This window comes from Lemur catta, chromosome 10, assembly GCF_020740605.2.
Source record: "Lemur catta isolate mLemCat1 chromosome 10, mLemCat1.pri, whole genome shotgun sequence".
Lineage (NCBI taxonomy): Eukaryota > Metazoa > Chordata > Mammalia > Primates > Lemuridae > Lemur > Lemur catta.
Window position 1 is genome coordinate 64,887,763 of NC_059137.1, and position 25,654 is coordinate 64,913,416.

Below are 25,654 nucleotides of genomic sequence, written 5' to 3' on the forward strand. Positions count from 1 at the left end.
ATGTCCTATCACGTCAAATCATTGTTTAAGCCGGTACCTCTAGTGACCAGTGCCATGCAACTGGCAAAATCTCCAACTTCGTTACAGCTGCTCTTCTCCCTCAGGAAGGCCCTGTGTAGGCAGAAAGTCTCGGGCCCCAAGAAAAGGCGTGGGGTCTCCCTCCTATCTGTTGTTCCTGCCTTTGCCACCAGTCCTCCTGAGCTTGCTGAGGTCTGACCTCTCAGGGTCAAGATAAGGATGAAGGAGAGAAAGGATCTAGACTAATTTGAGTTTTGACTTGGTTTTCTGGAGAGACTGTTGTGCATTTCATCCTCAAGAAGTACTCTAGTAGGTTTGGGGTAGGGGTACTGAGTTCATCCATAGATAAGTTTGGGGAATGTATGGAACATACAGTGGAAATGTGTGGTAGGTAACTACATGTGACAGTGTAGAGGTAAGTCAGGACTGTCTGGAGATAGGCATTTGAGAGCTGTCAGCATATTGATCATAGTTAAAACCACGGAAATGGTTGCTGTTACATGGAGAAAGAGTTTAAAGTGAAGAGGGCTCCAGGATGAGACATGGGGACACAATCCTGATGGCCTTCACAGAGCATCCTAGCTCTGTCCTGGATGCCCTTTTGACTTTGCAGCAATTATTGGCTCTCTCAGAACTTCAGTTTACCTGCTGATAAAGGTTAGTACAGGGGATTTCTAAAGTCCTTTTCAACTACGACATTCTGTAGTTCTATTCCTTTGTGTTAGTTTTCACAACTGCTTTGAGACAGATAGGGCATTTATTAATTGCTTAATTTTATAACCTCGCTAGTATCTGTAAGCCCATATGATTACCTGGATCCCTCATCTGTCTTTCCGATGAGCAGAATGATTTTCCTGTACAATCAACTCCATGAACATTCTTTGAAGAAAACCCGGAGCACCAATGACAATGGCAGGTTTGAAGAACACAAGTATATTTCACAAGATGCAATAGGGACTGGTGATTAAGAGCTCAGCCTCTGAAGCCAGAGCCCTGGACTCAAATTCCTCTTCTGCTAACTTGTTATGTTGCCCCAGGAAACTTAGTTAACCTCTCTGTATCTCATTTCCCTCATCTATAAAAGGAAGATATTAAAACTAGAGATGGTGTAGGGATTCAATGAGTTAATATACACAAAATACTAAGAAGGGTACCTGGCACATACCCCCTCACTAGATGTCAACTACCCTTATGTTATAATAATAACGAGACAGTATTTGGGTGAAAAATGTCTCAATTGTAAGAGCTGAAGAAATATATACCATCTTAGACTTTTGGTTTTTGAAAGGGGAGTATAGAAGAAAAATCTGTACCACTTCCTAATAAGTGGGAACTTTCAGATGGCTGAACTCTATGGGTGATAAACATTCATTTCCTACTAACAAATTGAGCTGCAGGTTTAAAAAAAAAAGTCATGTGGATACTGAAATATAGTTGTATTCTGTTTATAAATTAGTATGAGAGAGGAGGAATTAGAATGTCTCTGCCCTTAATATTTTTCCTTTTTGTTGCATTTATTCATCACATTCAGCTCAAAGTAAAGAAGAAATTGTGAACTGCCCTCTTTCTCAGTAATAGGCCTTGCTCTCTTAAATTGTCTTAGAGGTTAGGTTGTACAGTTGTTACTCTCTGAAGCCAAAAAATTTGCCTAAGGCATGTTGCATATGAATCTTCAGGTTTGAGGCAGCAGCTTCAAACTTCTTTGGAACATTTGCCCTGTTCCTCAAAACATACCTCCAGGTGTCAGTTACGTGGAGGGCAGGGCACACCTTAAGCCACTATTGAGACTTCTTGAATCTTTTTCCACTTTCTTCCCCTGTACTCCTCTTATTTTGTCTGAGAGAGGTTGGGTTGAACCTGGTTTTCAGACACAGCCAAATACGTGTCCCTGTGCAGTTTATTGTATGCCAAGAAGGACAGTGACATGACAGCAGGAATTCAAAACGGGGTTTCAAATGAATAAATAAGAATAAGCCTCTGGGATTAGTCCCAATTGAAAAGTTCAGCGCCACCAGGGAGGAGAGCTGCCGCTGTTGGGGATTAGCAGATGGCTTGCTGCGGGGAATGGCATTCACTGATCCCGCCGCATTGCGGTTATTGGTGGCCTCTAGCCCCGGGGGCGTCCGTCTCTTCTCAGACACACACGCTCAGATGGTAAAGATCTTAGAGATGTGGTTTTCCCCATTTACCCTTCTCAGAAACTCTCTACCCAATTGTACATGAACTTTTCAGTTCTTACCTCTTAAACCACAGAAAATGTGTGGCTCTAAAATTACTATAGTCTTAGGGAAAGGGATGAAGAATTTCCTTCCACAGAATCAAACTGAAAATAAGAAAACAGAGGAAGCCCTCTGGGGAGGGTAGTGGAACAGTGGGCAGGACCCTTTTGCGATTATGGCACTGAGTATGTGAACGGAGAAACCTGTTTGCTTAGGGCCTTTGCTGTTTGCAAAGCCTGCAATTATGGACATCATATTATCTGGTCTTTACAACAAAGAAGTTATGTCTCCACTTCGTAAGCGAGAAAAGTGAAGCCTAGAGAGGTTGACAGACTTGCCCAAAGTCACAATGCTGGAAGTAGGATAGTCTGACTCCAGCTTTGGTACTTTCTTTGCTATAGTCCTGCTGTGCACTAAGCTCTTATAGAGGTTTCCCAAACACCCATCCAGCTTGGGAATATAAATCCAACTAGATTTGCAGCCTTGGCATGTTTTCAAGTCAACTTTATTCATTATCCATACAGCTATCAGTTCTTTTATTTTCCTTCTTGGTAAATGGATTAATGTTTCAAGGGAAAGATAGCAGACAAGCAGAGAAAAGCATTTAGCCATAGAAAGGGATATCCATTGTAATCCTGGATTATGACCTAGGAGGATTTCAGTGTCAAAGAGAAGGCACCAAAAGATGAACACTGCCTAAAATGTTTGAAATCAGTGAGGAAGAAGGAGAGATATCAACCCTGTTTTCTATTCTATTAATAAGACTTAAGGGAGTAGAGACTGGGGGCTGGATGACTATTTTGATATTTTAATTTAATATCTTTCTTGATATTCCCTCTTGAAAAAAATTGAACAAAGTAACTACAATTGACATTTACTTGTTTCCTTGAATTCTGCTGAGGGCCTAGGCTGTAAACTTCTTCCATCGAGTCTTTAAGGCCCCTTTCTATCCTTTCACTTCCTATGTGTGAAGGATGTGTGTATGGCTTTTCACCATTATCAAAAATGAAAGTTGAGAGGAATCAGTATCCCCTTTGTAAAGTTCTGCCTTGATTTTCTACTCCTTGCTGTGGCTTTAAAGTTTTAAGAATTAGCTTAACCAACTTGAAGGTAAATACCATGGAGGATGTGTATATTTCATGGGCCCTCAATAATTATTTGTAGAGTAATTGATGAGTTTCTGAAATCATCTACTATTTTTCTTTCATCAGGATAATAAAATAAGTTCTCAGTGGCCAGAATTGTGTTTAAAAACAGCTGTGTTCTAACAGCCCCTTGCTGATTTCTTTTGATGCTACTTTAATTCTGTTCCATTTCATGAGTTATGCTAGGAGGATACCACTGAGAAGGCAACAGAGCCAACTTTGCTTGAACAGAATACACGAAGATGGCAGTTGAGAAAATAAAAGGCAATAAAATGGACTTCATGTTGTCCTTCATGCCTTCGTAGAAGTAGCTAATTTTGAGGGCACTATGGGAACAGGGCCAAGAAAAGCTAATGGTTTTCTTGGGAATCTGTAACTGGCCTCAGAGAAGTCTTCATGGTTTAGGTCCCTGGAGTCTTTTGGTATTTAGGGCTACAATGAAATGCAACTTGAGGGATGTGTGTGTTTCCATTTCCTTTCTCTCCACTGTCAAGGCCAGCTAGCTGCTCTTCCACTGATACAGCTATGTGTCAGAGATTTGGAAGCACAGCATTCCAGTTTAAACTCATGGGTAGTATTAGAACAAAATATCTTCCTTCCAGTTGAAGTGCATTCTTATTCTATGCTGTCTTTCTCCATTTATATTGCAAGTTCACATGCTGTTTTTCTCCATATCAATAACATTTTGAGGTCTAACCTTGCATGTAGCAAAGTGTATACATTTCAAATACTTAGTTTGATAATTTTTTTACATATGCATACACCCATGTAAATCAGGATACAGAACACTTTCTTGTGCCCACTCTCAGTCAGTCCTAAGGATAACCACTAGAGTAGTCCCCCTTTATCTGAAGGGAATATATTCTAAGACACCCAGTGGATATCTGAAACCACAGAAACCAAACCCTATATATGCATTGCCACAAAGTACTAGGGTTGATCTGTCTGTCCTTCCATGTTTTATGCCCTGGTGCCTTCTTAGCACTTTTATGAATGTAGGTTCTACTGGACATCTTCCAGAAGAGTCTGGTTTCATTGCAAATGAAGACTTGCTTTGGGAGGTATCCTTTCTCCTTAATCAACTTCTTCACCTCTGCTGGACATGTGGTAGTAGCTTCTTCATCAACAGATGCAACCCCTCCAGTAATTTTTATATTTGTCAGTCCAAACCTATTTCTGAATCTATGTAACCATCTTTTACTTGCAGTAAATGGCTTGGTGTCACTCATTTCAGGGGATCCCTTGCTAAAGTCTTCATATAGGCTCGATGCTTTCTGATGCAACACGTTGCTGTCAATAAGAACACATTTTCTGTTCATGTCTTCCACCCAATGTTTCTTCCATCTTAACTAAGCACTTATCACGCACTGTGGCCATATCTTTTGCAGTTTGAGATGTGACAGCATACCTAGCACTTATTGCTTTTTCCTTCTTCACCATTTCACTGGTAGAAGATTTGTTCTTACTGTAGATTTTAGCAACCTGGGCATACGATTTTTTTTTTCACCTTTTCACTTAAAGGAAGACTTTTATGGCTTCTCTTTGGCATGTCCAAATTGCCAGCAGCACTACTTTTGCACTTTGGGGCCATTATTAAGTAAAATAAGGGTTATTCGAACACAGTGCTGCAGATACCGTGACAGTGAAATGGATAACCAAGATGGGTACTAGGTGACTAATGGGCAGGGAGCATCTGCAGTGTGGATACGCTGGACAAAGGGGTGATCCACGTCCTGGGTGGGACAGAGCCAGACAGCCCGAGATTTCATTATGCTACTCAGAATGGCGTGCAATTTAAAACTTATGGATTGTTTATTTCTGGAATTTAACTTTTAATGTTTTCAGACTGAGCTTGATCATGGGTAAGTGAAACCAAGGAAAGTGAAATGGTGAGTAATTATATTTTGACTTCTACCTCCATAAATTGATTTTAGCTGTTCTTAAACTTCATAAAAATGAAATCATAGCATATGTACTCTTTTGTGTTTGATTTCTTTCATTCAAAATTATACTGTAACTTATATATGTCATTGAGTAAAGAATTTCACCCATTCAACTGGTTTATGGATATTTGGGCTGTTTCTCACTGGAGGCTGTTATAAATAATAATGCAAGGAACAATCTTGTGCATGTCTTTTAGTAGACACAAGTCCTCATTTCTCTTGGGTATGTACCCAGGCATGGGATTGCTTAGTCATAGGCTATTCATATATTTTCTTTTAATAAGTACTGCCAAACATTTTTCCTAAATGGTTGTACAAGTTAACACTCCTAAGTTCCTATGCTTTCAAGAGTACAATATTCCTCTGTAATATTTTTATTTTAGGTTGGTGATGCTAGATAATGTGAAATGTTGAGATATATGCCAGCCCACCTCTGATTATACATATACACCTTTATATTTTACATTCATTCAATATGGATTCAGAGGTGGAAATTTGCCTTGTCATATGCTTGGAGGTTTAATACTGAAAAATTGCCCTTAGGAATTAGAAAGAAACTGCTTGTTTTTAAAAATACAATATTAAGCACACTAAAGTTTAACTATTGAATAGATATCTGGTTTTATAGCTTAGGAGTGAGCATGAATCTCAACTAAGTATGGTATTTAATTCATAGAGTGAAACCAGAAGGGGGAATTGACTCAGGGAAGGTCCCTTGGATCCTGCCTTTGGCATCATTCATTTGCAACAAGCTGAATTGCATTTTATGGTTGCTATTTCCTCTTATACCTCCTTGATTCCTTTGAGAGGAAGTAGTAAGTCAATATATTAAATATTAAACACTGCTTAGAACCCTGAGCACTGAGCATTTTAATTGCATCAAGTGTTGATCAGCATATGGTCAAAAAAGAATGGAAACTTAGAGCTTCAGTTTCTTAGTTCACATAATAGTTCAAATAATCTATGCATGGGCTGGAGGGCAGTATAAGTATTAATAATAATAATATTCCTGATATAAGAAAAAGAACTGTCAAAGTGTAAGGATCTCTTAGAATCAGTCTAGAAAAGCCTGTTAGTCTGGATTTTCAAATAACAGAGTTCTCCTTTTGTACAAAGCTATATTGATCCATTCATTCATTCTTTATCATTCATTTGCACAATGATTCAACAAGTACTTATTGAGTACCATGTGCCAGGCCCTGTTCTAAATAACTAAGCATACAGCAGGGAACAAAGTAAGGGCCTTATTCTTATGAAGCTTACCTTCTCAGGAAGGAAAAAGGCAAGAAAATATATACATATGTCGTGTGGTACTCTGGAGGAAAATAAAAACGGAGCAAGGGGCAAGGGAATGTAGGCTTGGTGTTGGGAACTGCTATTGCTTTTTGTAAGGGAAGGTTAGGGAAAGCCCCTCAGTCAGTAATATTTGTGCAGGGACCTGAAGGGACTGAGTAGGGTGGATATCCACTGGAAGAAGAGCAATCCCACGTGGAGGGAGGTGCATGCCTGGTGGGCTGAAGGGAAGTAAGGAGGTCTCTGCAGTTGGAGGAGAGGTAGCGAGTAGGAGAGTAGCTAGAGGTTAAGTCAGAGGGATGGCAGGGTCTCAGATCAGATAGGGCTCTGTAGGCCATTGTAATGACCTGGGCTTTTTCTCTGAGTGGGAATCTACTGAAGGATTTTGAACAGAGAATTGATACAAATATTTTTTATGGATTATCTTAAATATTGGTTAGCTAATTTACTTGTATGGACAAGGGTAGAAACAAGGAAACCAGCTAAGATCTCTAATAGGTGTGTTCAGGCAAGAACCAAATAGCTTAGACATTTTATTTTGTGGACTTATCACCATCACTGTGCTTTATCAGTAAGAGTAATAACTGTGTTTATTCAGATGTGGATAAACAATGTCTGGCACATTTGAGCCACATTATTAATAATTTAGCAATATGCAAGTTAATATGTTATGGATGTTATAAAATAAGTTCTTTATTTAATGCTCTTTTCTATTTATCTAATATTAATGTTTTCTGGACACTCTTCCTCTTCTCTCCCCTGTTTTTATTTAGTAATTTGTGCCATTCTTTCAGCCAGTCACTCTTGAACATTAGTCATATGTGACCCCTCTTCATCCTGTGCACATCCAGTCAGGTTCTGTTGTTGCCTTGCTGTCTCCCAAATTCATCTCTTACTTCTGTCATTCCCAGCTTCTGTTTTAGACCCTCCTTTCATCCCAGAGGGAGCTGTCAAATTCTTCTTCTCTAATCCATGTGAAAATCAGCAAATAGAATATAGGCTTTTGAAGTGAGACCTTAATTATGTTTGGTTCAGATCTTTGTTCTTCTGTATGCTGGCTATAGGGCCTTTTGCAATTTTTGAACCTCAGTTGTCTCTCTATAAAATTAACCATAACAATATCTAATTTATAAGATTTCAGTGAGGATTACGTGGGACTATGGATTGTTTAAAGTGTCTGGCTGCAAGTTGGCACTTAGAAAATGTTGGTTCTTTCCACTTGCTGTTATTCTACTTCGGGCACTCTTAATTTCCATACTTCTAAATGTGCTCCTTCCCTATCTCAGTAAATGATACTTCATCCACCCAGTTTAAATAAAAAAATCTATGAGTCCTCTTTGAATAATCTATTTCCCTCATCATCTAAATTTAATCTATCTGCAAATCCTGTTGGTTCCACTTCTAAAACATATCCTGAATCCATATACTTCTCCCCATTGCAACTGCTACAACCATAGTCCAAGAATCTCTTGTCTGTACTGTTGCCACAGGTTTCTAATCCATCTTTCTGCCTCCACTCTTGTCCTCTTTCTGCCTATTTTCCACAGAGCCTAAGTGGTATTTAAAATATAAACCAGATAATTTCAGTCCCCTGCTTAAAACCCCCCAGTGGCTTTTCATCATACTCAGAATGAGATCCAAACATTTTTACTCCCTCAGAACACTCTCCCCTTTTTTTTTACTTCAGCTGCACTGCCTTTTTTTCTTTTCCTGCTAACTCATCAAACTCATAGCTACCTTGGGCCTTAGCACATGCTATTCTCTCTGCTTGGAATACTCATTCCCCAGATGTCCACATGACTTGCTTCTTCTTGTCACTTACATCTCAGCTCTAATTGCCTCCTGCCTTCTGTCAGTAGTGCTCCATCACACCATCCTATTTTATTTTTTCTAAGGCTTACCAAGATCTGAAAATAGCCCATTTATTTATTTCTTTTCCCCTAGTAAATATTAAACACCCTCATGTAGGGTCCATTTCCCAGCACGGTGTCTGACACACAGTAGGTATGCAGAAAAAAAAAAACCTTGAGTGACTGAATAAATATAAACCACTTTTAATGAGCTATCAAAGTTTTATATTAATTACATAAGCCAAGAATGGGGTTTTATTTTTAAAATGTAAGAACTTTATTGGTTTTCCTTTAATCCCTCACACCTCACACATATGCTTGTGCTGGAAATATGACTGTAAATAAAACAATAGTAATACAGTCTCAGGTTTTGGTTTTTTCCCCTAACCTTCTAAATAGTTCTCAAATTTACTCTTCTCTCCATCTCCTCTTCCACACTACCACTTTAGTGCAAATGACCATCCTCTCTGGCCTTTTTGCTGTAGGTTTTAATCTCCCAGTGCTCTCTACAGACAGCAGGCCAGTGAGCTTTTCAGTTGCTAATATACCCATGCTTGAAACCCTTTGTAGTTTTCATTGTTCTCAAGGTAAAGACCAGAATCTTCTCTGGTCCACCACCTCATGTCACGTCAGCCCTCACTCTCCACTTCAGGCCACACTTCCTCCTTCCCTCCTGGTTCCCGCCTGCCACCTCGCTGGGTAGCCCTAGCTTCCCGCTTCCTGCAAGGTATTACACCGCACCCATTTGCCCTGCTTCCTCGGATTTCAGTGTCTCTTCCTCGGGGAAGCCCTCCCTGATTAGCCCACACCCCACTGCCAATCATACAGCCCACTTCACCAAGGGGCTCTATTTTGGGGCTTGTATTTGTTTTATAATTACATACTCATCATTTAACTGCGTCGATGCGAACTTAGGCTGAAAAGCTATTTGCGGAAGGAATGTGTTGACTAGCGGCCCCACCACTCCTCGCCCCTCCCCGTAAGGCTCCGGCGCAGCTATTACGCCTTAAGCAGGCGCCGCGAGCGCAGACGTCGCAGGCGCCTGCGCGAAGGGGCACGCATGCGCAGAGAGGTGAACTCGCTGACAGATTCTAGGTGGCGGCGGAGGCCCTGGACTGCGGGGCATGGGAGTCCTAGGGCCCTGACTGAGCACCGCCCCCGCCTCCCTGTCCCCGACATGGCTCAGGAGAAGATGGAGCTGGACCTGGAGCTGCCTCCGGGTACGGGCGGGAGCTCGGCGGAGGGCAGCAGCGCTGGCGGCGGCGGGGGCCTTAGGAGGTCTAACAGCGCCCCCCTGATTCACGGCCTCAGTGACACTTCGCCGGTGTTCCAGGCCGAGGCGCCGAGCGCCAGGCGGAACAGCACAACGTTCCCGAGCCGCCACGGCCTGCTGCTACCGGCCTCCCCCGTCCGCATGCACAGCAGCCGCTTGCACCAGATCAAGCAGGAGGAGGGCATGGACTTGATCAACAGGGAGACGGTCCACGAGCGGGAGGTGCAGACCGCAATGCAGATAAGCCACTCCTGGGAGGAAAGTTTCAGCCTGAGTGACAACGATGTCGAGAAATCCGCCTCCCCGAAGCGCATCGACTTCATTCCTGTGTCACCAGCACCGTCACCCACTCGGGGAATTGGGAAGCAGTGTTTTTCACCATCCTTGCAAAGTTTTGTGAGTAGCAATGGATTGCCTCCAAGCCCTATTCCCAGCCCAACGACGCGATTTACCACCCGGAGAAGCCAGAGTCCCATCAATTGCATTAGACCAAGTGTTCTTGGACCATTAAAAAGAAAATGTGAAATGGAAACTGATTACCAGCCAAAGAGATTTTTCCAGGGCATCACCAACATGCTTTCTTCTGACGTTGCGCAGCTGTCAGATCCCGGTGTGTGTGTATCTTCGGATACCCTTGATGGAAACAGCAGCAGTGCCGGATCTTCTTGTAACTCACCAGCGAAAGTCAGCACTACCACCGACTCTCCTGTGTCACCTGCCCAAGCGGCCTCTCCATTTATTCCACTAGATGAACTTTCATCTAAGTGATACACCCATCTTGAGACTGTTTTTTTGCAATGGAGAGAGAGAATAATCAAGTTGGAGCAAGCACTGAACTTTGTCGATTAATTTGAGGCTATTTCCTATTTGACCCTTTTACTTTTTTGGAATTTCCTGATATGTTGTTATTCTAGAGAACTTATATGTCAGGTTCCTGCGGATACCCTTGAATTCAGTGTAGTAATATTTTCAGACGTTTTCCCAATAAGTGTGTTGAAGCATACATCTTTACGCTGCTAATATGTCTAAATACATATGTTATCCCTTGATTTTTTTAAATAATTGAGAGCTCTATTTATTTATGGGATTATTAAGTTCTGATGAAAATATAAATGTTGAATTAATCAGCATAGTAAACTGATGTTTTAAAATTCCATACTTCATGCCCACACTAATTTTTAATGTTATTTTCCAGTAATTGCTAATTTCCATTTGATGAAGAACAATAACTTACCTACTTACAGCTTTTTTAAAAAAATATGTTAGTTATAACATATCAATCCAGTGGTTGTCTGTTTTACCCAGGAATTCTTGAGTATTTAATTTTCTGGGTACCGAAGTGTATGGAGGGGGAATGATAAAAGAACAAATTATAAAAGTTTGCAACAAATCTTTTAAGTATATAAAAGTAAACGTATTTAAGAAAAACGTTTTTTAATGAAATTTTAATAGTAATTCTAGTAAATCATACAAATATAACCTATACAGGAAATGAATTTTTCTTTTTTTCTTTTGTTTAACCAGAAAGTGCATTCTCTTGGGTGTAATCCTAAAGTGAAATGGGACAGTGCCTTGCAGTCTTAGCCCACTGTTCATAGGCTCAGGCTCGGCTCTTTGTACCATTGCAAACTTAAAACTTTTTCAAATGCAGAAAATGTGTGGGAAGCCTGTTGAACTTCAGCAGAGCTCCCAGGCAGACAATATTCTCAATCACTGATATACTTTAAAATATTCAGTCGTGCCTCAGTTCTGAAAATTGTTGCCAACCAGGAGCCAGAGCAATTTTTGGCTGCTTTTCTGCTCTGCCCATCTGTCACCTTCCTGGTTTTCCCTTGCTCAGGAAGGAAGCAGCTGTTTCCTTGCCAACAGGTCCTTCCTCTTCATCTCCTACCAAACTAGGGCACCATCTATTAGACAAAAGTACAGTGTGACTCGGATTTTTAACAGTGAGCAACAACAGGACTGTGAATTGTTAATAACCTCTGTGGTTAGAGCTACAGCTTGAGTTGACTGCCTTTGTGATGTCAGTTAATTGAGGGTCGATGATTTGCAAGAGAAAATCAATGAAGAGTCACATAGGTAAATCATTATTTAACTTAGATTTTGTTAAAAGTAGAATTGTGGAATGTTCTTTTCTTTGCCTTTTACAATTAAGACAAAATAATAAGAATAGCAAATGTTTTTGATATTATACTTCCTTATACCTCATATATCTTCCTTAACTAGATAGATATGTAGATAGTTACATAGGCAGACAAAAAGGGAAGGGGAAAGAAAATAAAAGACTCAAAGAGAGACCAAGACAAAAGCCCTGACTGACTTTTTAAAGTTATTGTCTATAGAGACTTTTAACAATTATGTGAACTTTTTACAACTATGAGAATAAATGGAACTGGTCGACTCTTGACAGTTGCCTCAAGATTCAGTGAAATTATATCAAGGGTAAGAATGTATCCACAGGTTTGAAATTCTGTATTCTGGGTAATAGTGTTCATGTGCTCCAATTCTAACCTTGTTCCTCAAATTTAAACCTGTCTATCCATCTTCCTGGTGGGTACTTTGACCGCTTCCAGAGGTACTTTAACTTCAGCATCTTCAAAACAAACTGTATTATCTTCTCATTTAACCTGTTGTTGCGTTAACTACATTAATGTCATCAGTATCTAATTTCCTAAACTGGAAACCATGGAAGCATCTTTGACTTTCCCTTTTCCGTATCTGTCATCCCACTCAATCACCAAGTCCTGTCAACTTTACTTCTGAAGTGAATCTCAAATCTCTCCCCTTTTCTGTCTCTATTGCCCCTGATTTAGCTTAAGTTCTTGCCTAAGTGGTCTCCTAATCTTTTTACTGCCCTTTGGTCCAATCTTCACACCCTTTCTAGAGTGATCTTTCTAAAATATAAACTTGATTTTTTTCACTCTTCTGCTTGAAAACTTTATGTGCTTCCTTATTTCCTCCTGTTCGGGGAATAATTTCCTTAGCCTGATATAGAAGGTCCTTCATGATCTGGCCATATTCTAAAATAGCTTCAATCTTTCCTCCTCTCCATCCAACGCACATCCTTCCTGCTTACTCTGCAAGCACTAGACCGCTTGATACTCTTTAAACATGCCATGTGCTTTCACATGTCCATGCTTTTGGATAAGTTGTTCCTTCTCCCTAAAATGCCATTCTATCCTTTTCAAGCCAGGCAAATGCTTTTTCCTTTTTATTGTGTGTGAATTTAACTATGAAAGCAATGTATACCTGCTGATTTTAAAGTATTTAAACAATCTAGATGTTTATATAGTAAAGAAAAAAAAAAATGAAAGTCTGCCTCTTTGTAAAATTCATCTTTCCTTACCATGGGTAACTTCTGTTAACAGTTTGGTATATATTGTACAAGATGTGTTACTCCACATTTCCATGTATATATGTATATAAATGCAGGAAACCAACATGTCATTGATACCTCTCTTCCATTTTTTCCCCCACAGCTAATCATTCATCAAGGCTTATTGATTTTATCTTTTAGAATTTATCTCCTTATTTCCACCTCTACTGCCACCTTGATCTAGGCTACCATTTCCCTCTTAGGCTTCTGAAGCAGCCTCTTACCTCCCACTCGTGCCCTTTCACATGCATTCTGCTGATCTACCCATTCATTCTCCATACAGCGACTAGAGTCATCCTTTTAAACCTGTAGATCTGATCCTTCCATCTCCCAGCTTAAAGCTTTTCATTTGCTTCCTATTCTTAGGAGTATACTAAAATGTATCAATCCTGGCCTAGGAGGCCCTGAGGGATCTGGCCCTTCCTTGCCTCTTCTGTTATTTTCTGTGCTTCACCCTCACTGGCTTGCTTTCTTCTACTTAAATATATCATGTTCTCTCCTTTCTAAGGTGCTTTTACCAGATATTTTTTGCCTGTAGGTATGGAAACATTTATTTCTGTAAGCTTATTCTTCTGTATAAATGATAAGTTTTAAATCAGATAGGGCTCTAAGAGTTTATGTGGACAATTTACATTATCATGGTATTGGTCATAACTTCAGTCATTACTCTGTAGAATGTAAAGGCTTAGCTCATGTAAGAATTATCCTTCAAAAAACATTTACAAGGTTATTAGCATTGCTAATCTATAAACTGTGCAAGAAGTCCTAAAGCAAATATCCACATTTATTTAAAGTACAGTTCGTCATATATAATAAACCTCTGTGCTGTATTTTCCTTTATTATATTTGTTAAAAACATAGTATAAATGGAAGAAATAATTAATAGTCACTAAGTCCAAGGCTGCTGATGGAGGAACCTTTAAGTAGACTTAAAAAGATTGTAATCAAGAATCACCTGTATCAGGCTGCCTTCCAGTGATTCACATTTATTAGTTCAGCCGGTTACAGACCGACAGCAAGAGACTACTTTATTTGGCAGTAAAATGAAGAAAGAGTCAGGACTTAGGATGAAAACAGGTCTGAGAATTGTTTTCTGGGTACGTCTCTAGATTAGTAGAAAAAGTTTGAAGTTCGAAGAGAGGTGGGTGATGCGAATGGCTGCCAGACAACGAACCAAGAAGATGCTGCACATTTCCTGGGTAGCATCCGAGGACAGAAGAAAGAGTTGACCTTGGAAAGGAAGTCTGGAAACTGTTTTTCTTCTGAAAAAGGCGAAAAGGCTGGGCAAAAACATCAGTAAATGTTGAACTGATTTGCTGTTGCAGGGGTTTAGGGGTATGGAGGAATGTGTATGGAAAGCAGGAAGAATTTGTATCTGATTGCCTGTATTTTTCAATTATTGAGGAGTCTAGGATATTTGAGAGTAGGAACAGGAGTAGATTTGGAAGCCTGAGTGAAATAAAGGTTTATTATTGCCTCTATGAGAATCTAAGGAGCGACATAGGGTAACTAGAAGATTTATTAGGCCACACTGGATGCCAGGTTGCAGTTCGATGGCAGGTACAAAAGAAGTGGGTTGGATTGGCTAGGTTTGGGGATTGGTTAAGTGGGTACTAGGTAAAATCCAGTTAAGGGTTCTGCTGAAAGTGTAGTTTGAATGATTGGCGGAAACACTGAGAGTAGTAAGAGAAGTCAGCAGAGGGTGATGAGCTAGGCCACTCTACTTTTTTTCCAGGTTTTACCTTATAATCAGCCATGACAAAGTGTACAGAGTCTGGTGTCACTGTAGGGCTCTCACTGTAGTACTTTTGCCAATGGCTAATTTTGGTTTAGAGAATCAACCCTAAAGGCAAGCCTTGAGTTCCACTTATTTGATAAAAATTTGTGTCAGATTGCTCACTGTAGCCAAGACAGAGTTCTTTGTGCCTTCCCTAACTTGCCATCCAAGTAAAAAATTTTCTTAAAAGTTGAAATGACCTTTTTATAAAAAGTAATAAAATACTTGCTAAGTGCCAGACACTGTTCTAGGTGCCAAACAAATGTATCAATACATTTAATCTATCATCTGAGGTAAGTGCTTTTGTTATTCTCATTTTATAAATGAGGAAATGGAGGCACAGAGAGGTTAAGTAACTTGCCCAGGATTTTAGAGCTGGGAGGTAGGCAGCATACTGAAGTGGTTAAGAGTACAGACTGCGGAGCCAGGTGACTGTGGTGAGGACTGAATGGGTCAGTATATGCAAAGTGATTACAACAATGCTGGGCAATTTCTGTCTCTGTGTCAACTGTCATCATTATTGTGGTGGTGGTGGTGATTGTCATTATTGTTGTTGCCTAACTTGGACTTGTTAAGGAACCTTTTCCTTACCATCCTTTACTGATGAAACTCCCAGTTTCATACTCAGTACGCTCTCTACCCTTCAAGACAGCCTATCCTTTTATAAGGTGAGTGGTTTTGATGTAGAGAGTCTTTCTTATACTGAACAGACATTTCTCTCTGTAACTTCCACCATTTAATTCAAGTCCAGCTCTCTGGAAAATGCAAAATAAGGCTTATTCCTCTTTTTTTAGGTGATACGCCTCTGTTCACAAATCGGAAATACTGATCCCTTTCTAATAACTGCTTCTTGCTTCCAGATTTTAGAAATCTTGAGGTATTTATTTCTTCAGTGTACTCTCTCTCTCTCTCTCTCTCTCTGAAATAAGGCTGTCATTGCTTGGCAGCCAAGATTTTAACAAGACTGTGATTCCTTCAAGACTGTGTTTACCCTCCAAGGTGGGAAGTGAGACATGACATAATAGCACAAGTTTTTGCCAATAATAATGACAATAGTCAGTACTAATATTTCTTGAGCATTCCATATGAGCCTAGACACTAGTGCTTTACATGGATGAGTTTATTTAATCCTCATGACAACCTTGTGAAGCAGGTGCTATCAAGATTCCCATCAAAGAGATGAGAAGACCAAGTACATTTTCTCAAGTCCCTATTACTTTCTATTTTTTTCCTTTTCAATGTAGGTCCTTTCATTTTTTTCTTATAAACAGAATTTTTTTATTTGAGAGAAAGCCTATTTTCCAGCTAACTTTGGCAATTTTATTTTGCTAGTGCTGCTACTTCTATTTTGAATCAAATGATATGTTTATTAAAAATGATGCCTTTAAACATTATTATCACATTAGGGGAGATGTCTGGATTTTCTTTAGTAATAGGTAAAAATTAAAGTGTATAGAAGAAAATCATGGTTCCACAGCTTTATATATTTTTAAACTGATTTGGTATTTGAAATTATAAGGAATGCCAATCCCACAAATTTTAGATTTTTTTTATTGTTTTCTTTAGATATATGCATACATATATACATGTATAAACTGTGTTATATTTAATTTATACAGTATCCTTGTTGTTCTTAGATTATCATTCTTAGGGAAACAAGGCACGAACCAGTTTGACCCTTTCTTCCCTTCCCCTTCCCCCCCAAAAAACACTGTAAGTTAAAAATGTGTCATTTTTTTAAAGGAAGAAAGTAACAGCAGGATTCAAGGAATGATCAAGCTTAGCTATTCTTTCTCTATGGGAAGCTTTCCCCAGAGGTAGAGATTTAAATTCACAAGAATGGAGCAATCCTCGAGAAATTTTACCTTCTTAAAAAAATTTTACTGCATAGAAAATCACTTCACTGTTGAATAAAAGGACCCCCCCAAAAGGAAACCTTCCCTTTGAATATTTTCTATTATACAAGTTGTGCTTAGACTTCATTTCACACTGTCACGTTTCTGCATTAGACATTTTGAAACAAACCATCAAAAGCCACAATTTGTTCCAAAAGGTTAGTATCATTTTTAGAAGTTCAATAAATATTTAAAAATCACTTCAAAAATGACTTTTAGTTCTATATATAGCTTGTTTGTGAAAATAATTTTAGAACAAGGTTAGGAAGATAACATCAAATACTTGAGTCTTATGCATGTACACCCACATGTGTGCATCCACACACCACACACACACACACACACACACACACACACACACACACACACACACACACACAAACATTGACCTACCTTATGGACCTTTTTCTGTTGCTTGGAGCCATATTTAGCCTTCCTCCCATTTTAGATTTCCTCCCAATTCCCCCTTAGTTTTCTTAAATAGGTAGGTTAGGTTAGACTTTGTAAATTATGTCAAACCATGTATATACCTATATAGGTACTATTGACTCAAATATAAAGCGTTTTGCGTTTTGATTTTGTATCAACTGTCCAAATTTCAAGTGCTGCCCAAAAAGAGAAATAAGTATTTGGTACTCAAACCTAGGACCCCATTGTGCCTGATTTCTATTTCTCCTTTTGAACTTCTAGAAGAAATACTTGGGGAGATGTGAAAAATCACTCATTTGTAAATTCTAAGGCAACCTGACTGAAACTAGAGAACAGAGTTTTATTTACCTGCAAAAGTTCAGTTCTGTATCAATGCCAGGTATAATTTTGGTTGTTTTCCAATTGCCTACAGTGGTCCACAAAACCAAACTAACCTCTAAGGCTTGGCTAGCAAGGCATATTGTGAAAGAAGACAATTGAGAAAGATAATTTGTGTCCTAGCAAAGTAAAATGGTTGTGTGAGATAATCACTCCTGGGATTCAGGCAATTTTCCCCCCTGCTTTAAGGACAAAGAAAGATTTTAATGTTGCCATGCCAAGAGGATTACCGGAACTCCAGAGTCACAAGTAGCTATTGAGTGCTGGTGTCTTTTGGAAAGAAAAACATGAGATGGGAGTGAGGGGGATGATGGATGGATTGGGTATTTCTTTTGGCATCATAAATGTTCTCTTGGACTATAATTGTGAGCTCCCTGCTGAGTAAAGAGTGACATTGAGAGTGGTTTTCTTCATTGTTTCACTTTGTTTCACTTCATTTAGGTTTTGGAGTTGAATAAGGAAGCGTTTAAGAATTTCTTTGAGCCTCTTTCCCTAATGTTCTCTTCTTTTGAGTCCTTTGGAAAAAATGGTCAATAATAATAATGGTAATAATAATTGTCAGGTTACTTTGAGTCAATAATTAAAATTATTGGAGCACTTTACCAATGTATACTGCATTTCTAAATCTGAATGAAAATTCCATACCTATTTATATAGTCTTTCTCAAGGACCCATGTACCACACTACTTGCTATAAAATATTTCTAAAATCCAAATTTGAGTATGTAATTGTAATGACTACCCCTTAACTTCAAGATTAAATCAAATTATGCTGTGTGAGTGAAAGAAGACCTCTCTACCTCCACATGTCATCTGAATTCCAGTATTTGAGCCACCCTGAGCTGCCTATAGTTCACGCTCCCCAATACTATCTGTGCTTTCAGACAAGCTGTGTCCTCTGCTTAGAATGGCTCTTTGTCCCTACCAAACCTCTTTCCTTAATTAACTTCTTAAAAACTTAACTCAAGGGACATATCCTTCCTGATGGCTCCTACCTCTCCAGCCCTGGTCAGGTGCTTTCTTCTGTAATCCTGTTGTACCCAGGGCTTCCCTCTATAAAGGCAATTAACAAGCTTAGAGAGATGGTCAAGGGTGAGGATTGTATTTGTATGGTTTCTTACCTCTTTGCCCCATGCAAAAATAAGGACTATGCCTTTTACTTCTGTCCCAAATACCTATGCATAGCACATTATAGTTACCTAAATTTATATTGAGTAGATGAATTAATTGATGGATAAATGGGTGAACAAATGGTACACACTGTTCTTGTTTTGTTGTTTCGATTTTGCAGTATTTGTGGTGAGATTTTTTTTTTCCACTGACAATGACAGTGCCATTTTGAAAATCATTCAACAAACATTAAGCATTTGCTGTAGCACATGCTGTTTTTAAGAGAAAGGAATGTAGTAAGATTCTTAGTGGAACAAGTCCAGTCACATGGCTGAGCTCTTTATAGTTTGCTAAGACACTAAAAATTCATTAAGCAATTTTGATTTAAGCACTGATTATGTGCCTCACACTAGCTAGTCTCTTAGGATTCATCGGTTTACTGAACAAAGACTCCTGCCCTATAGAACATATATTTTGCATACATTCTAACGGGCAGAAGGAGGGGCAATAATAAACATAACGAATAAGTAAATTACCATATATATACACATACATATATAGTGTGTGTATATATATATGTATATATACAGTGTGAGGAACAGTGAGGAGTTCTGAAACAGAGTTATTCAAGGGAAAAATAGTTGGAGGAGGGTTAGAGAGGTGGGCAGGGGTAAGGATTGCTGCAAACACAGATGGCATAGGATCTTGTGTAAAGCACATTGGCTTTGATTGTGAGTGAGATGAGACCCCATTGCAGAGGTTTGAATATAGGAGTGGCATGATCTGTCTTAGATGTTAAAAGGAGCACTCTTGCTGTGTTCAGAATAGACTCTGAGGGCAGGGTTGAGGCAGGGGGGCCAATTAGGAGGCCATCCAGCAATCCAGGTAAGAGATGACTCTGGCTTGGATGAGGCTGATAGCAGTAGAGGTGGGAGAAGTAGTTAAATTCTAGATATATTGAACATAGGGCCAGCAGGTTTTGCTGGTAGATTTAAGATGGATAAGAGAAAGAGAGAGAGAGAAAGAGATTAAGGATAATTGCAAGGTTTGGGGCCTAAGCAACTGGAAGGATTGGAATTGCCATCAACTGAGATATGGAAATCTGTAGGTGGAGATTTTTATTTTTATTTTTTTGGCTGAGGCCATGGGGGTGAGGGCCATTAGTAGGTGAGTTTTGGATATGTCAAGTAAGCAGTCTTAGACATTCAAGTGGAGATATCAAGTAAGCAGTTAGATATCTGAGTCTGGAGTTCAGGAAAGACATCGTCACTGAAATACACACCTGGAAGTCATCTGCCTGTGGATGGTAAAGTCTGGCGAGCAGAGGAGATCACTGAAGAGTAAGTGTCAGTAAAGAGAGAATAGGAACTGAAACCGGGGACACTCTATGACATTAACAGGTCAGGAAAAGGAAACTGAGAATGAGCAACCAGAGAGGTAGGAAACCAAAACTGTGGTGCCCTTTAACCATGTGAAGAAAACGTGAAAGAGGATGGAGTGATCACGTGTGTCAACTGCAGCTGTTCTGATAAGTAAGATGAGCACTAATCATTGAGCATTGGATTTAGTAACGTGCAAGTTGCAGGCCACCGTGATAAGAGTCATTTCAGGGGAGTGGTGGGATTGGAAGCCTGATTAAAGTGAGGTGAAGAGAGGATAGGATGAGCAGAATTGCAGACATCCAGATGGTAAAAAATAAGACTTGGGATTCTAGATTCTTGAAGGTAAAGAGTAACGAAAACAAAAGGTTACTTTTTTACTGGTAAATTGTTATCACTCACAAGAATTATTCCTTTATATATTATATATATGATTATAGTTTAAGGAAAAAATCAAGAAAAAAATGACGGTTTTCTTTCCTTCCTTTTTTTGGGGGGGGCATTATTGTGAGGGGGGAAAATATATATAAGTAAGTGTTTTTACTCTAAACGTGAATAAACTGTTCAAGCTAAAGACTTACTGATTGACTTCCTTCATGGATTTGTCTGGTTCATTTTATTCCCTTGTCACTTATTTTTCTTGATGGCTTTTTTCCACTTATAAATTGGAATTTAGTTCCACACCCATGACACAATTATTTCTGTAAGTTTGGCCCAGTTTCTTAACCCAGAGACATTTTCCTCTTCAGTGAGTTCTGTGAATTTTCTTTTAATAGTTCATTGTCCTCTTAGGTTTTATTTAGGAAGAGATTTTTTTTTTCCCTTATTGCTTTTCAAAATTATTGCTAAGCAGTGGGAGAGGAGAGGACCGGCAATGATAGGAAAGAAAGAATGTTTTCCTCACTTTGAATCGCTAAGATTTCATTCTAATCATAAAATATTGTCAGGTTCCTTCTTGTGGGTTGGGCAGTCGGTCCCGATCCTTTATAGAAGAGGACTCAGGGACATCCAAGTCATATTTGTAACCAGCAGGGGAAAAATGTGGAACTACTTATCTTTCCTGATACTACATTTCTGTCTTTCAAGACGCCAATCCAGTACTGTTCACTCCATGGAGCGACCTCTGATTCTTCTGGCTCTAGGTAGAGTTGATTTTCTCTGAATTCCTGTACTGCCTTCTGCCTGTACCCCTTTCTTTATTGTTTTGTCTATGTGCGTGTGTGTATTGCAGTGTAATGGTTAAAAGAGCTCAGCCTCTGCAGACTGGTAGAACTGCATTCCAGACCTAGCCTTCCCACTTCCAGGCTTCTTGATTTTAGGCAAATTGCTTAATCTTTATGTGCCTTGGTCTTCTCACCTGTTAAATACCAGTTCCTACCTCGAAAGGTTGTAAGGATTAGAAGAGAATTCTCTATAAAATCATAAAATTATTTATTCAGAAAACTAGTAACTTGAATAATGGAAGCCTGAAGAATATATATTATATATGGAACCATTCCCTGTCTTTATGGCAGATTCCTGAAGGAAAGGGACAATGATTTCTTTATCTTTCCTAATACCAATTCTCATCTATAGGAAGAATTCGGTAAGGGTTTTAAATGATGATAAATAATGCTTGGGAAATGTGGAACGTTTGTTCACGGAACACTGTGATATGCATGTCATAATGTATTTTGCACATTAGCAAATGTTTTAGGCTTTAGGAAATCTTCCAGACTAAAACTCTTGTGATGCTCTGTCTAGGGAAGTGATGCTGCAACTTTGATGATGTGTAAAGACAATGAGCTTTCCTTTTAGTTTTCCCAACACTCATGAAAATTGCTGCCCTCCCCCCACTCTCATTCATGTTTACACAGCCCAAAATTCAAAAATCTGTTTTAATTTTAGCACAATCTATCAACTTTTGTATAATTAGGAGAGGAGCTTAAATGACATTTACTTTTAAGCAAACTTCCATAAGCCAAGTATTTTAATAATGTGGAAAAAAATTAGAAGGAAAGAACCAAATAGACTAACACAAATAGGCAAATTATACTTTCTAATGATAAAATCAGTGCAGGTTCATTTTAGAAATTTTAGAAAACTCTGATAAGCAAAAAGAGGTACACTTTAATGAGATCCCACTGTTTGCATTCCCATGTCTACTGTTATAGGCTTTTTCTATGATTAAATATGTATATGTGAGTTTTTCACACAAAGCATCCTACTGTATGTTCGGCTCCATAAACTGCCTTTCTTCCCATGTAATCTACACTGAATGTTTTAAATATATTTCTGCATCATTTTAATTGTTGTATGATATTTTATTCTATGGCTATACATACCATGGTTAACAAACTGTTACTCTTTAGGATAGTTTCAACTTTTTTCTCAATTACAAGCAATGTTCTGATGTACATCTGAACAAACTTTAAAAATTTAAAGACCACAAACCTTTCTTGGACTTGCCAATACAAAATAGCTGATATATTCATTTCAATTCAATTTCATCTATGCTTAAAGCATTTCTTTCTGAGTCAGTTTTGAGTGATTTATTTAATGGCCATGTTTGGAGCTCTTGCATGTGACTGAAAAAAAAAGAGGTGTAGTTCTCAGAAAATAATCTGTATTTCAGATTTTTTTCAGGAATCTAAGACAATCCTTTTCTTATTTGATCCAAACTAGAGAGTTTTGATAATGTCGTTGGGAAAATGTTGCTCCGAGGTCTTCATCTCCTCAACCTGACCAATCTGTGATTCAGGGTTAATGAGGTTGCCGGGAGGTCAGTGATCATTACCCTGTGTCATTTCAGTGAACGAAAGGCTGGTGTGTAGGGTGGGGGACAGGGCTGGGATTAGAAGGAGGCGACCAGAGTTAGATATCTGTCCCACAGATTTAAGGTCACCACCATTTACGTCCTTCAGAGTTATGACAACTTGAGATCCCACATTTTCTATGTTAGTTAAGATATCGAATATTGCTTCCAGCTGTACATTGAAATAGCTCAGAAATTCTAGTATTTTGACATTAAAACTAGCATATTTCTATTTCATGCACCTAAAATGATGCAAAAATCCTTTATGATATCATGTTTGTCAGTTTGGGTTTATAAAATATGGTCATCATATTTAAAGATCTTAGAAGGAATAAAGGAGGTGATTTAATCATTCATTTTTTTTTCAATAAATATTTGGTGAATACTTAACAATATACCTGGCACTGTGCTAGGGTCTAGGATTACAAAGAGAGGTAGACAAGTCCTTAAGTTGCTCTTTGTAGAGTACACACATACACAAATTTTAAAATCTACAATGTTTTATAATACTTTATTGCCATTTTTAATAGATATATTTTCAAAATGCTGCAGGAACGCAGAGGAAGGAAATGCAAAAGTGTTACAAAGGAAGCAACTCTTTAGCAGATCAATAAGTGAATAGCAATCTCCAGGGAAACAGGGGTACATGAAGAGTTTTATGTAACATGTTCAAAGAACACAGTATATTCTAGGAATTTCCAGCAAACAAGAATTACAATGTTCATTTAAAACATAAGGATTAATTCTTGGGTTAAGTTTGTTGTCATTTTTTACTAATTTAATGTTTTAATTTTTCTATATTTCTGATTTTTAAAAACACCAAATTGTTTATTCCTTTTTAGGAAATTATTAAGCCATTTGAACCTGAAAGATTAGATGAAACAGACATGGCTTAATAAGGTGTTCTTGTAACTGCTTTCTGTCTCAATGACATAATTTTTGGTTTTTGCTGCCTTGGATTTAATTGCTTAGAAATTATGGCTACAGATTCACAAAGAGATTGAAAGATAGAAGAGACAAAGAAGATGTAGTTCAAATTATCTACTAAATTTTTTGTGTTCTTACTAAGACTCCAAAAAATGATGAAGATCACTGTGTGCATCTGTTTGTCTTAGAACTGGAAAAGCCTTGGGCTGTACATTCTGAAATTTCAAAATAGATTTATAGTGGAAAGGAAGCAGAGGTTTAGACTAAACAGATATGCTGTAAGAGAGCCATAATGATCATATTTAAATATTTTCCACATTAAGGCATGTGGTACTGTTATGCTACTGCCATGATTTTTTTTAAATAAATGAATTTGCATCCATGATAGTTTTTTTAAATTCCCATGGATTTCCACATAATGGCCAATGTGAATATGTGAACAAAACAATCTATTGGAGCCCAGGTTTAAATTAAACTTCCTCAAAGTATAATGAATCCTTTATTAATTTTGAGCTTGTTTTACAGGGAACAATTTTTAAGTTTAAGAAGCCTAATTAACAAAAATCTGGAGAGTAACAATTGAGGTGAATTTCTAATATGGTTATAAGATTGTTCACTTGGTAAATATTTCTTGGGCCAGACATTGAGCTTAATTAACAACTTTAGTTCCTAGCAGACACATGAAGCCCCTGGCTTCATGGAGTTTACATTATAGTGAGGACAAACAGACAAAAACCAAAAAGGCAGATAATAAAATCATTGCCCATTACAATAAATGTTAGGAAGGGAATGAACAAGGGGCTGAGAACCTGAAACACAGAGAAGCACCTGCTCTGGGTCAGGTGGTCGGGGAGCAGCATCACAGGCAAGGGGCGAGCACACGCATGCGTCTGAGGGGTTGAAACAAGCTGGTGAGTAAGAGACTCGCTTGAGAGGCGAGTGGCAGGCCACACAAGGTCTTGGAGGCCAAGCTCGGGAGTTTGGGTCTTATTCTAAATGCAATGGGAAGACATTAACAGGGTTTTTTTTTTTACACCAGGCCTAACCTGAACTGATTTCCTAATTTTTAAGATCATTCTTGCCTTGAAGGGAATGGAAGCAGGGAGACCAAGCAGGAGGCTGTTGTATTAGTCCAGGCAAGAGATGCTGGTGACTGGGCTGAGGGGTAGCAGTAAGGACGGAGAGGAAAAGGTGGTTTTGAGAAATCAGCAGAACTTGGCAGAGGGTATGCTAAAGGGGTGGGTTGTGGGGGAAATCAAGAATGACTTGATTCTGGTAAGAGAAGTTCACTGACTTGAGGCAAAAGGGGAATGAAGTGACTTGAATGAGATGGAAATGTCAGCAGGGGCAGAGGTAGAGAGGGGTTTGAGTTTTGTTCAGGACATATGTGTAATACACTCAGGAGGACTCTAAAAGGAAATGTCAGTTGGACATACAAGTCTAAAGCTAAGGAAAGGTCTGAATCTAGCTATAATTGTATTTGAGATAACCATACTGCCCATGAGTATGTTGGCTTTAATTTAAATAACATTTGGAGGATAACTGTTAATACCGAACCTCTCTCTCTCTCTGTAGTACAACTCCTCCATTCATTAGTGACTCAATTTAAGGTACATGCTAGTTGTGCAAATGAATGAAGTCTTCCTCAGTGCAATTCCTATCAAAATCCCAAGGGCATTTTTTTTATAGAAATAGAAAAAACAATCCTAAAAATTCATATGGAACCACAAAGGACCCCCAAATAGCCAAAGCAATCTTGAGAAAGAAAAACAAAGCTGAAGGCGTCATACTTCCTGATTTCAAAATATTTTATAAAGTGACAGTAATCAAATGCATGGCACTGGCATAA

The 25,654-nt window shown here is 38.7% G+C and overlaps 2 protein-coding genes across 3 annotated transcripts in view; both read left to right on the plus strand.

The window, feature by feature from the left end:
* PIP5K1B (phosphatidylinositol-4-phosphate 5-kinase type 1 beta) overlaps positions 1 to 25,654 on the plus strand; it is a 265,239-nt gene that overhangs the window by 63,492 nt on the left and 176,093 nt on the right. The gene's annotated exons all lie outside the window — the stretch shown is intronic.
* On the plus strand, positions 9,503 to 10,899 carry PABIR1 (PP2A Aalpha (PPP2R1A) and B55A (PPP2R2A) interacting phosphatase regulator 1). The gene has a single exon (XM_045562402.1). The coding sequence runs from the start codon at positions 9,529 to 9,531 to the stop codon at positions 10,507 to 10,509; it is 981 nt and encodes a 326-aa protein (XP_045418358.1). The 5' UTR covers positions 9,503 to 9,528; the 3' UTR covers positions 10,510 to 10,899.

Coding starts and splice junctions, on each gene's coding strand:
- PABIR1 (XM_045562402.1), top strand. CDS start 9,529: ATGCGCAGAGAGGTGAACTCGCTGACAGATTCTAGGTGGCGGCGGAGG.